The sequence below is a fragment of the Colobus angolensis genome, unplaced genomic scaffold, assembly GCF_000951035.1.
Source record: "Colobus angolensis palliatus isolate OR3802 unplaced genomic scaffold, Cang.pa_1.0 Scaffold7, whole genome shotgun sequence".
In the NCBI taxonomy this organism is placed as follows: domain Eukaryota; kingdom Metazoa; phylum Chordata; class Mammalia; order Primates; family Cercopithecidae; genus Colobus; species Colobus angolensis.
The window spans coordinates 8285200-8298722 of NW_012120709.1; the positions used below are offsets into that span (position 1 = coordinate 8285200).

The window sequence follows — 13523 nt, forward strand, 5'->3', positions numbered from 1 at the left end:
CTCCAGGCCGAGCACAGTGGCTTACACCTATAATTCCAGCACTTTGGGAGGCCCAGGTGGGTGGATCACTTAAGGCCAGGAGTTCAAGACCAGCCTGGCCAACATAGCAAAATCCCATCTCTACTAATACAAAAGTTAGCCCGGCATGGTGGCACATGCCTATAGTCCCAGCTACTTGGGAGGCAAAGGAAGGAGAATGGCTTGAACCTGGGAGGCAGAGGTTGCAGTGAGCTGAGATTGCATCACTTGCACTCCTGCCTGATGACAGAGCAAGACTCTGTCTCCAAAAAAAAAAAAAAGAAGTAACTTACCTCCTGTAATACTGTGATTTTTGGCCAGGCACGGTGGCTCATGTCTGTAATCCCAGCACTTTGGGAGGCCAAGGTGCGCAGATTTACTTGAGATTGGAAGTTCGGGACCAGCCTGGCCAACCTGGCGAAACCCTGTCTCTACAGAAATACAAAAATTAGCTGGGCATGGTGGCACGTGCCTATAATCCCAGTTGCATGGGAGGAGGCAGGAGAATTGTTTGAACCTAGAGCCCAGGAGGCGGAGGTTGCAGTGAGCCGAGACTGTGCACCACTGCACTGCAGCCTGGGTGACACAGCCAGACTCCATCTCAAAAAAAAAAACAAAACACTGTGACATTAGTAGCTGAAGTTTTTTTTTTTTTTTTTTTATAATCCATATTTCATAGGAGTGGCACTTTTAATTTCCTCTGCATTCACAACTTAGCTGTTTGGTGCAAGTGTTCTAGCTTTTTGCCAATCTAGTAGCTGAAGTTTTTAAGAGAATGACCCAACCTGTGCTCAACTGAAATTAGAAACTTTTGCCAGCCTCCATTTTTTTCCATGACTTTTTCTGTTAGTTTAAGAGGAAGGACAAGGAATAGGATCTAATTCTTGTCCCATATTATTCTGTCATTACTATTGTAGTCAAATTTTCCATCAAAGAAAGCACAGTGAAAAATATTGTTTAAATTATTATAAACAAGTGAATACATGTAATTATATTCATTTTTCTTTAAAATGTTTGTTAAATTGAGTTGCTATAAACTAATATTAATTAGATATACCTGATTCTCCCATTCCCTTTCCCAAAGTGTGGTAGCTCCGCTTTTATCTGCCACGAGAGCAAAAAAATGATATCATTGCCTTGAAATATTTTTGAAAATTAATTCTCTATAGAATGCCATTGCCCTTACTAGCTGGTTGACTCTCATAAAACTTCTTTCCTCCTATGAGGGAATAAACTAGAAAGCAATCCATTTTCCTGCCAATAGGAAACAGTTGCCTATTGAGAAACAGGACTGGAGTCTGGAGGCAATCAGAAAAACAACTCTTGTTTTTCCAAAGGTATGAATAAATATTGATATATAATGAGAGTTTAAAATTTAATATTCAAAGTCATCTTCAATTAAACCATGAGTTTTTAAGGACCAGGGACATTTGTGTAATTCATCACAGTATCCCCGGATCCTAACAAGTGTCTGGCACTTAGTAATCACCCAGACTCTACTTGAATTGAATGGATACAAGCCACATTAGCAGAAGGGAAGCTAAATGCAGACACTATAATCTAAGAATCTTCATTACTTTTCTACAAAAATCTAGATTTTAAAAAATTGTTTCTGTCACTAAAATTATGATTTTTTTATCCAGTCATTTCAAAATGTAACTTTAGTTTTCACAACACTTCAAAAAATGAAGGTATCATACAGATTAAATATTCTAAAATAAATAATGATGGTTACCCTTTTTGAGTTTCTACCTTGTACCAGTCACAGTACTGTTTTATACTTATTATCTGATTTAAACCTTCTAATAATACTGAGAAATAAATATTTTTAAGACACTGTTTTGCAAAGAAGTAAGCAGAATTATCCAAGGTCAAGAGCTAGTAAATAGCAGAATTGGTATTTTGATCCAGATCTCTGTGGTTCCAAGTCCTGTGTTTTTTGTACTAAAACCATATAGTAAATATAGTTATTAAGCAAATATCATATATCACACTCTGCTAATTAGGAAAAATATTAGGAAACTTACAGTTTCCCAATAGCTTATGTACAAAAGGGTAGCATATTAAAATTATCTGATTCTCTGATAAAGGAATGGGATACATTTTATCTGGAGAAACCAATATTTTACCAACATTTAATCAAAGGAGGTACTTCTCTCTGGGACCTTCGTATAAAGGACATTGGAAAATATAATGAATTTTAGCATTCTTAAATGTTCTTAAATATTCACACTGTTGTAAATATCTATACATATTAATACAGTGATTATACTTTAAAAATATAACAATATTAACAATACTGAATATTTTGTATGTTCAGTCATTTAAGCTTTTTTTCCAAAACTGTTTAAATATAAAATGCTTCAAGTGAACTCTTTGTTAATGCTGGATTGTAGTTCAGTGAGCATTTGTGGGATTTCTTTTCCTACTCTTTTATTTGCCAGTTCATTTTATTTTTATACCCTTATGCATCCAGAGTTGACAGTTGTAGAGAGCATCTTGTTCTCAATTAGCATTTCCAGAACACTCTAGCATAACTCTCTAGGAAAACCTCTTCCAATTAGATCCAAGCCATTCAACTATACCACCTCCTCATGTCTCAAGTTATTTCCCCCCTAAAAGATGACTTTGATATTTGGTTCACAGTCTTCATTTCCATACAAAGTCTTTGCCATCATACTGGATAGTTCAACTTTTATATGGATGAGCAAACACCCTGATCTTCCTCAATCCTTTTTCATCTCTAATAATTTTCTATACAATTCTGCCTCAAATACCCATTCCCTTTGCTATATTCTGGACCTCGTCAACATTCATAACTTTTTTCTTTTTTTTATTTCAGCTTTTATTTTAGATACAGAGGGTACATGTGCATGTTTGTTACATGGGGATATTGCATGATGCTGAGGTTTGGGGTATGGATCCTATTACCCAGATAGTAAGCAAACTTACTCACTCCTCTGCTTAAGCACATTCTCCTCTCTTCCCTACTCTTACTCCTCCCATTCTTCTACCCTGCTGGGCTTCTTCAGTCCAATATTTTCTCTACTTTCTCATTCCAATTCATCATCTCTTTCTTTCCAATTCATCAGCTCTTTATTTTCTACTCCTTACCCAGCTTAAATTTAATGGTCCATTTCTTTTTCTTTTCTTTCTTTTTTTTTTCTTTTTTTGAGATAGGGGTCTCACTTTGTTCCCCAGGCTAGGGCACAGTGGCATGATCATGGCTCAGTGCAGCCTGGGACTCCTGAGCTCAAGCAATGCTCCCACCTCAACCTTTCAGGCACTACAGGTACACACCTCCATGCCCAACTAATTTTTTTATATAGAGACAGGGTCTCCCTATGATACCCAGGCTGGTCTTGAACTCCTGGGCTCAAGCCATCTTCCCACTCGGTCTCCCAAAGTGCTAGGATTATAGGCATGAGCCATTGTGCCTGGCCAGGTTCATCATTTCATTAGTTATTTTACCAATATCCTAAGCTCTTTGCCTCTTGGTCTTTTTTGTCACAGGAATCAAACAACCCTCCCCCACCCAGGGGAAAAAATTATTTACTTTTTCTCTGCCTCCTTCTAAGTAGCAGAGAAAATTCATACCAATGTGCCAGGCATATTGGCTATACTGTAGATTTATGATCAACATTTTCTGATGATCAACATTACTGAGTATTCCTACTGTTTCTCTCGTAAATTCACTGTCCTTCCTTTGAAGTAATTATTTTGGCCGGGCACGGTGGCTCAAGCCTGTAATCCCAGCACTTTGGGAGGCCAAGACGGGCGGATCATGAGGTCAGGAGATCGAGACCATCCTGGCTAACATGGTGAAACCCCGTCTCTACTAAAAAAATACAAAAAACTAGCCGGGCGAGGTGGCAGGCACCTGTAGTCCCAGCTACTCGGGAGGCTGAGGCAGGAGAATGGTGTGAACCCGGGAGGCGGAACTTGCAGTGAGCTGAGATCCGGCCACTGCACTCCAGCCTGGGCGACAGAGCGAGACTCCGTCTCAAAAAAAAAAGAAATAATTATTTCAAACATCCTCCCCAAACATCTAATTTCCCCACTTCTCTTTCCTCATCACTTTCACTGCTCATTTTTCTTAAAATGAGAGACTATTTTCATCCAAAAAACCATTAACATATTGACAAGGCAAACCACAGAGTGGGAGAATATTTGTAATGCATGTTACTGACAAAGGGCTTATATCCAGAAGATATAAAGAACTCAAAATGTTCTTCAATAGTATAATATATAAATAAATTCCATTATTCATTTAATGAAATACTCTAATATAAATGAGCTATTGCTGAAAAACAGCAGTGTGGGTATACCTTACACCATAATATTGTGCAAAAGAACCATATTGCACAACCAAGCCTGCTACCACTAATAGGCCTCCTTCTAGCAGCAACAGGTAAATCAGCTCAACTTGGCCTCCACCCTTGACTACCTTCCGCTATAGAAGGCCCAACCCCAGTCTCAGCCCTACTTCACTCCACCACTATATTTTACTCATTCGCTTCCACCCTCTAATAGAGAACCATATATTAATCCAAAGCCTTACACTAAAAATGCATATTCTGCTTCATTTATATCAAGAACAGGTAAAATGGCAGGGGGGTATATGGAAACAGGTAATGAGGGGAGCATTTTTGGTGCTAGTAATATTCAGTTTCTTGACATGAGTGGCTGTGAAATGTAGGTTTGGGTATATAATCTGTTTATTTTCAATTTGTGCACTTTTCTGTACATAGATTCTACTTCCATTTTTTTGAAAACCAAATGATGTTGACACATTATTTAAATCTGATTTCAAAAAGAATACTTTTTTCTTTTCCAATAAGTATTAAGAATATCTTCACAGAATCAAAAATTTGATTATTAGAAAGGACCAATGTGACAATTTCCTTTAAACTGTCACATTTTATAGATGAGGAAATATCCTAGGCAAAAATTAGGTAACATTTATTATGTTCCAATTACTAAGCACTTTAAATATTGAAACAAAGTTAATCCTCCCAATAAATCTGAGATAAGTAATATTCTTACACCCATTTTATAGCTGAGGAAACTGGGTCACATAGAGGATAACTGACTATAAATTGCATAGCTAGTGTAAGTGGCATACTCAAAATTAAGGCATTATGAATCTATGTTCTTAAATATTGAGCTACTTTGTTTATTTTTTTCTGAGACAGGGATCTCACTGTCACCTGGGCTGGAGTGCAATGGCATGATCTTGGTGCAACCTCTGCCTCCCAGGGTCAAGTGATCCTCCCACCTCAGCCCTCTCAGTAGCTGAGACCACAGGCACGCACCGCCACGCCTGGCTAATTTTTTGTATTTTTGGTAGAGATGAAGTCTCACCATGTTGCGCAGGCTGGTCTCAAACTCCTGAGCTCAGGCTCAGGTGCTCTGCCTCCCTAGGCCTCCCAAGTACTGGGATTATAGGTGTGAGCCACCGTGCCCAGCCTTACTTTGTTTTTTTTAAACTCTTAATAACAACAAATTTTTCAGTAATATACATGAAAAAAATAGTACATGAATCTATACAATTTGTGGATGGTGCAGAGTATCAAAGGAAGTTACTGATGAAATCGAGGCTGGAAGCGAGCTTCAGAATCATCCTGGCTAACTGAACTAGCAAATCAAAACCAGTAAAGTTCAGTTTAGCAGAAATAGCTATAAAGTCATACATTTATTTGCATTCAGTTTACTGTTTACGGTTTTGGGGGGGGGGTTGCCTTTTTTTTTTTTTTTAAGGTGGGGACTCACTGCATTGCCCTGGCTGATCTTGAATTCCTGAGCTGAAGAATTCCTCCTGCTTCAGCCTCCCAAGTAGCTGGGGTTACAGTTGTGAGCCATGGTGCGTGGCATACTTTTTAAAGTTTTAATTGTGAAATATATCTGACATAGAAAAGAATGTATGTGGCATATAAGAACAAGTTAAGACTAATAATAAGAGAACCCTGTACCCATTGCTCACTTTTAGAAATAGAAAATCACCAATAGTGGCCAGGTGCCGTGGCTCACACCTGTAATCCCAGCACTTTGGGTTGCCAAAGCAGGTGGATCACTTGAGCCCAGGAGTTTGAGACCAGCCTGGCCAACATGGTGAAACCCCGTCTCTACTAAAAATATAAAAATTAGCAGTGCGTGGTGGTGGGCGCCTGTAATCCCAGCTACTCAGGAGCCTGAGGCAGGAGAATCACTTCAATCCCAAGGCGGAGTTTTCAGTGTGTCAAGAACATGCCACTGCACTCCAGCCTGGGCAACAGAACGAGATTCAGTCTCCAAGAAAAATAAAATAGGAAAGAAAGGAAAAATCCCAATACCTATGAAGCCCTATATGCTTCTTCCCAATTACATCCCCTTCCTCTGTTACAGACGTTAACACCATGAAGAATTTCATGTTAAGCCAGGCACGGTGGCTTACACCTGTAATCCCAACACTTTAGGAGGCCAAGGCGGGCGAATCACAAGGTCAGGAGTTCAAGACCAGCCTGGCCAACATGGTGAAACCCTGTCTCTACTAAAAATACAAAAATTAGCTGGATGTGCTGGCGCACACCTTTAGTCCCAGCTACTCCGGAGGCTAAGGCAGGAAAATCACCTGAACCTAGGAAGTGGAGGTTGCAGTGAGCCGAGATTGTGCTGTTGCACTCCAGCCTGGGCGACAGAGTGAGACTCCATCTCAAAAAAAAAAAAAATTCATGTTAATTATTCCATGATTTTCTTGATAATTTCGCCACATATGAATGTATTGCAATCAACTTTGTTTTTTAGATTGATTAGTTGGCTGTACTTCATATTCATTGCTACAATCACATTCAATTATATGAATGTTCAAACAATGTTTTCATTCTCCTGGCACTGGACATTTGTGTTGCTTCTAGTTTCTTCCTTTTATGAATAATTCTTTCAAGAACAGCTTTGTACATCTACTGATGCACACGTTGCTGAACCATATGGTATGTGTATTTTCAACTTTACTAGGTAATCCAAATTGTTTTCCAGAGTAATATATGAAAGTTGCCTTTACTCCATCTTCACCAAAAGTCTGATAAACTTTTTAATGTTTTTCAGTCGTACAGTATAAAATGGTTTCTAATTATGTGATACATATACACCATGGAATGCTATGCAGCCATAAAAAGGAACAAGATCATGTCCTTTGCAAGAATATAGATGAAGCTGGAAGCCATTATCCTCAGCAAACTAACACAGAACAGAAAATCAAACACCACATGTTCTCACTTATAAATGGGAACTGAACAATGAGAACACGTGGGCACAGGGAGGGGAACAACACACACTAGAGTCTTGGAGTGGGGAGGGGAGAGCATCAGGATAAATAGCTAATGCATCCGGGGCTTAATACCTAGGTGATGGGTAATAATTTTAGGCAGTAACAAGCAGATCTTTAGAAGTACTGCTGTACTCTCATTTTATAATATATATTTTAAGGAATTATAAACAAACTAGATTACCCAGGGCTATGAGAGGAGAGACTCAGTCTAAAAGTCAGTTAAAGAAACACAAGCCTAAGAGACATGATAGCTATGTACAAATATTTGAAGGCTTATTACAAAGAGGAAGGAGTAAACAGAACTGAAATGAAAGGGTAAAAATTGCAGAGAGGTTTTCAGCTCAGCGTAAGGAAGGATTTGAGCTATCCAGCAAAGGAAGAGGATGCACCCATGAGGTAGTGGCTCTTCATCACTATTCCATTCAAGCAGCAGTTGAATGTCCACCTGTGAGTAATTTAGATCCATAGGTTACAGGTTGAACTAGTTAACTTCTAAGATTTTTTTTCCAAAACTATAATTCTGAGATTGTCTCCGGTATTTTTTTTTGTGTTTACAATTAAGAATACTACAGATTTTAAAAAATATAATGCTTTATTGAAGATTAGTTGCTTTATTTTGAGTTGTGGTGGTGAAACTATCATATCTAGAATTTTCATATGAAACTAGGAATTTGGCCAGAGATACCAGTGCAAGCTACATTATTTTTGCAAAAATAGCAAGATTCTCAGCTATTGTATTAATTGTTAGATAATATTTAAACACATGTATATGAACAGAAAAATACATGAACTGTTTCAGGCATATACTGTGTCTTTAACTGTGATCAATAATTTACAATCCACAAAACTACAAAGAACAATAAAGCACAAAGATAAATAATTCAATCAAGAAAGTACAAAAGTGACTTCAGAAGATTGATGAGTAGACTGAGAGATGAGATAAAACCTTGACACAGCAGTTACGTGAACAAGGGAATTTTTATGCAAGGTGTTTAAAGCTTTTTAGATAAAGATGAGGACTTCTCAAGATTTAGAGGAAGAAAATTCCAAGAATAGAAAACAACATAGAAACTATATTGCTGCCGAAATAATCTCAGTGGAAACTATAATATTTTGCGTATGTAGCATTTAGCATATCGATACAGGTGGAAATAAGCATAATATAGTGCTTTTTAAACTGTGGGACATGACTTGTTCGTCAATTGTGAAATCAATGACTGGTAACCAGTGTTTTTTTAATGAAGTCTAATTTTAGAATTAGAATATTCTAGAATGGAAACTACCAGAAAGTATCATATGTTGTGAGGATAAATATATTTTATAAAACTATGTATGTATCCAAGGTCACAATGCAAAATATATTTATTTCTGTGAGACACAGTCAAATCAGAATGAAAATTACTAGCATATGTGTAGGAGCTAGAAGTTTAGATTTTAGAAACCAACTAATTGGAGCTGAATCCCAGCTTTGCCCCTTACTGGCTCTATGGCCTTGGGCAGGTTATTTATCCTCCCCCCTCCTTTATTTATTTTTGTTGTTGTTGTTTCTTTTTTTTAACTTTTAGGTTCAGGTATACATGTGCACATTTGTTATATAGGTAAATTGCATGTCACTAAGTTTTGGTGTACAGATTATTTTGTCACCTAGGAAGTAAGCATAGTACCCAAGGGTGGTTTTCCAGTCCTCGCTCTCCTCCCACCCTGCACTCTGAAGTAAGCCCCAGTGTCTGTTGTTCCCTTCTTTATGACCATGTGTACTCAAAGTTTAGCTCTCACTTATAAGTGAGAACATGTAGTATTTGATTTCCTTATGATCAAGACCATCGTGGCCAACATGGTGAAATCCCATCTCGTAAAATACAAAAATTAGTTTGGCATGGTGGCATGCACCTGTAGTCTCAGCTACTCGGGAGGCTGAGGCAGGAGAATCACTTGAACCCAGGAGGCAGAGGTTGCAGTGAGCCAAGATTACACCACTGCACTCCAGCCTGGGCGACAGAGCAAATCTCTGTCTCAAAAAAAAAAAAAAAAGCAAAGAAAAATAGTATAATAAGCATTCATGTACCTACAACTCACCTTAAATAATAAATACCAAAGATATAGTAGAAACCCTACAAAAGTTATTTTAGCCACTTTGTTATTTTGTGAGGGCTTTTTAAGATACTGTAAGATACGCATAAGTTCACTTACCTGGGTACACATAATTTTTAGTAGATTGCAGGAAGCTAACTGGAGCTAATGAATCATGACACCACTGTCACCCTCTCACACTTGGAATTTTGACTCTTAAGATAACTGAGTTTACTTCATGCATTACATGAGCATCTACCTTGCAAAATAACCAGGGTGCCAGTGTCAATCATATATGAGTGAAGTTTTACTTCTAATTTTTAGATAATAAATATGAATTGGAATTCTAATATGTTCTTCCAGCACACCAGTGGATTATCTCACACAGTCTTCTGGTGTTCTGCATCATGCTCTGGAGGTTACTGCTCTAAACTATAAACCCCTCAGAAGCAAGGATTTTGTTGAATTCAACATTTTAACTGTGCCATGCATAGAACATATAAGAGGAGCTCAATAAAGTGTGCCAACTGAATACATTAAACTTACAGAGTTTTCTTGATGTTTGAAAGTAACTTGAAAATTTGCAGTGGATATATATTGGCTACTCAACTTACATAATTTTTGACATTGTGCTGGCATTTGTTCAAGGGTCTACTGTTATGAGAAGAAAACGAACTGTTGAAACTAAGCGAAGAAATATTTTAGAGCAGAAAAGACAAAACCCTGGATCTGTAGGACAGAAGGACAGTGAGCAAATCAATGTAAGTACAATATTAATCAAAATCTCTATTCAATATTAAAAAATTGCTTGGAAAACACAGGTTCTTAAAGAACTATGCTCTTGCTGTAAACTGTATTTCATAACATAAATATAATTATAGCCAAAGCCATTTGTGAAGCAGTGAATCTTTATGCTAGGAAATTATTCCACTATACCTACTTGCTGTATTCTAGTTAGCCTGTATAATCAGTTACCAATGAAAGTTTTAAACCACCTCTAAATCATTATTATTATTTTATTTGTTGTTATTGATAGCCAATGCTGGAAAAAACGAGGTCATTCACAACAAAATTCAACAAAGCTATTTTAATATACACTTAAAAAAGAAAGAAAAGTAAATTACACACCTGGATAGAAGAAACAAGTATGCTAGGCCAGGAACGGTGGCTCACACCTGTAATCCCAGCACTTTGGGAGGCCAAGGTGGGTGGATCACCTGAGGTCAGGAGTTCAAGACCAGCCTGACCAACATGGTGAAACCCTGTCTCTACTAGAAATATGAAAAATTAGCCAGGGGTAGTGGCAGGTGCCTGTAATCCCAGCTACTGGGAGGCTGAGGCAGGATAGTTGCTTTAACCTAGCAGGCGGAGGTTATAGTGAGCTGAGATCACACCATTGCACTCTAGCCTGGGCAACAAGAGCAAGACTCCATCTCAAAAAGAAAAATACAAGCATGCTAATCATAAAGACAACTATAGTTTCATGCGACTGAATATCCTATTTGTGTCTAAGCTTCCTGGAAGATATGGCAAAAAGGAAAATTAGATGAGTTATATACTTCTCAAGGGATATTGATGATGATGATGTTATTTGGGATACAATTTTAAAAAACATTTCCCACTGAGGACCTTTCATAGGGAACTTTGAAATACATAATGAATATGCTCCTAATAACAGTTCCACAACAAATGAATAGTTTAATATGACTGTTTGAGATAGAGATCTTCAATAAAAGTAAACAGCATAATAACAATTTTTAAATAATGGCCAGGCATGGTGGCTCATGCCTGTAGTCCCAGCAGTTTGGGAGGCCAAGGCAGGAGGATTACTTGAGCTCAGGAGTTCAAGACCAGCATAGGTAACATAGCAAGACCTCATCTCCACAAAAATAATTATAAAAAAATTAACCAGGCACGCTGGTGCATGCCTGTAGTCCCAGCTACCTGGGAGGCTGAGGTGGGAGGATGCATGAGCCCAGGAGTTTGAGGCTGCAGTAAGCTATAATTGTGCCAGTGTACTCCAGCCCAGGTGACAGAGCAAGACCCTGTCTCTCAAAAAAAATGAAAGAAAATTAAAATAAATGGAGGTAATTCTGTAAGAGCTAAGTAAATGAAGTCAAATATGGCATTTTCTAGAGGTCTAACTTGATCCAGGGATTGACTTTAGAATATTAAAAGTCTAGATAGATAAGTAAATAGCATTTCACTTGGGAGTTTCCACTTTAAATGTCACTCTGACTTTTTAAAATAAAACTGGAATATTTTTAATAAAATGCCTTATGAAGAATTTATATTCCAAGTTACCGGTTGAAGATGCTATGATTTGTATATTATAGGAAGTACTGATTTTTATATGGATAAGATTATTATGTGGAGAATAATCAACAATGATGTAATCTTATCAGCAAAACAAGTCATTTAGTTGTATATTTATGTAAACAAAGTTAATCCCATTACCCATATATTTCTATTGCTTAATAGTGTAATGGTTAATTACAGATATAACCTCCTGATTGCAAATACAATAATGCCTAATAAGTCCTTCCATTTCAACTGCCATGTTCCCATCCAACATCTCAAAATGCACAATGCAAAAACATCTTTACCCTTATTTTTTCCTTATTTTCATTAATATATTATAAATTTAAAAGTAATATGTAATTATAACCAAGAAAACGAACTAACAAAATTTTAAATGCCTGTTATTAGTGCCCTCTGTAAATTCATTTTTATTTTACTAGGTCTTATTCTATTCTTCTGTCTCTTGCTCTTTGGCATTCTTAATATGTTCAGAGCCCATTTTTGTCCTTTTCAGAAGCCTCCCTTCCACTTTCACATACAGATCTTCACCCATCCACTTACACACCTTCCAAACACTTGTTAGCCTAAGAATAGGTCAGTGTTCCTGAATCAAATTTTTTCATCCTTATTATTTTGACTTGTTTTTGTTTTTTATTCCAGAGCCTAAGCAAGGGTTCAGTTACTACAGCAGTGGCCCTTGTCACCTTGTATTAGGAAATGCATGTTATCATACTGGATTTTCTCCAGCCCATGACATCTATATAGAGAAAATCTCAAAGAGATAAGTGAAAGGTAGAAAAGGTAGAAAAGGTTTGCACCAGGGTTTCAGTCCAAGGTATCTCAAGTCTATAATGGAGATCAAACAAGACTGTGAGATCCACTGAAGGAGAGCTGTTGCAAAAATCTGCAGTTTCTCATCAGATCAGATTGAACAAAAGTTACGTATAGTCATAGCCAGGCAGTTTTATCTGACAGAACACAATTATTTCTTAAAGTGAAACAGAATGGTAATAAAGAAGGAGGTAGACCATATTCAGGGAAGGAAAGTTGATATCTCTCAGAAAGTGTTGGATGCGTACACTTTTTGCTAGTGTTCTGAGACTTCCATTTTCAAGGTTCTGTGCAGCATTGGGGCAGCTATTTGTGTTTTAAGTTTTGTCATATAACATAATTACCTATCCTTGGCATTAGCTGTAGTCAGATGCTTTTGGCTAATAGTTGTGATTCACCCTTACAATGATAAACCAACTAGGTTATAAACTTTAAGGTAATTTCTTACCTTTTCTTTAATTAGCACTTCTTTTATTTGTGAGACAGAGTCTCGATCTGTCACGCAGACTGAAGTGCAGTGGTGCAATCTCAGATCACTGCAACCTCCACCTCCTGGGTTCAAGTGACTCTCCTGCCTCAGCCTCCCAAGTAGCCGGGACCACAAGTGTGTGCCACCACTCCTGGCTAATTTTTTGTATTTTTAATAGAGACGGCTTCACCGTGTTAGCCAGGATGGTCTCGATCTCCTGACCTTGTGATCCGCCCGCCTCGGCCTCCCTAAGTGTTGGCATTACAAGCATGAGCCACTGTGCTGGCCTAATTAGCACTTTTGATTACCATCCTACTCACTTTACCTCTTCCAAATATCCAAGACAATATCATAACCTGAAAATTTTTTAGGGGACATAAAACATTCATAATATTCTGTTACCGTAGAATTTCTTTATTATAATAATTATTGAATTCAGCTCTGCCGGGCGCGGTGGCTCAAGCCTGTAATCCCAGCACTTTGGGAGGCCGAGACGGGCGGATCACGAGGTCAGGAGATCGAGACCAT

The 13523-nt window shown here is 37.8% G+C and overlaps 1 protein-coding gene across 1 annotated transcript in view; it reads left to right on the plus strand.

The window, feature by feature from the left end:
- CEP126 (centrosomal protein 126kDa) overlaps positions 1-13523 on the plus strand; it is an 86905-nt gene that overhangs the window by 48443 nt on the left and 24939 nt on the right. Inside the window, exon 7 of the mRNA XM_011926614.1 lies at positions 10043-10155. Coding sequence (XP_011782004.1) covers positions 10043-10155 — 113 coding nt within the window. The remainder of the gene's footprint in view (positions 1-10042; positions 10156-13523) is intronic.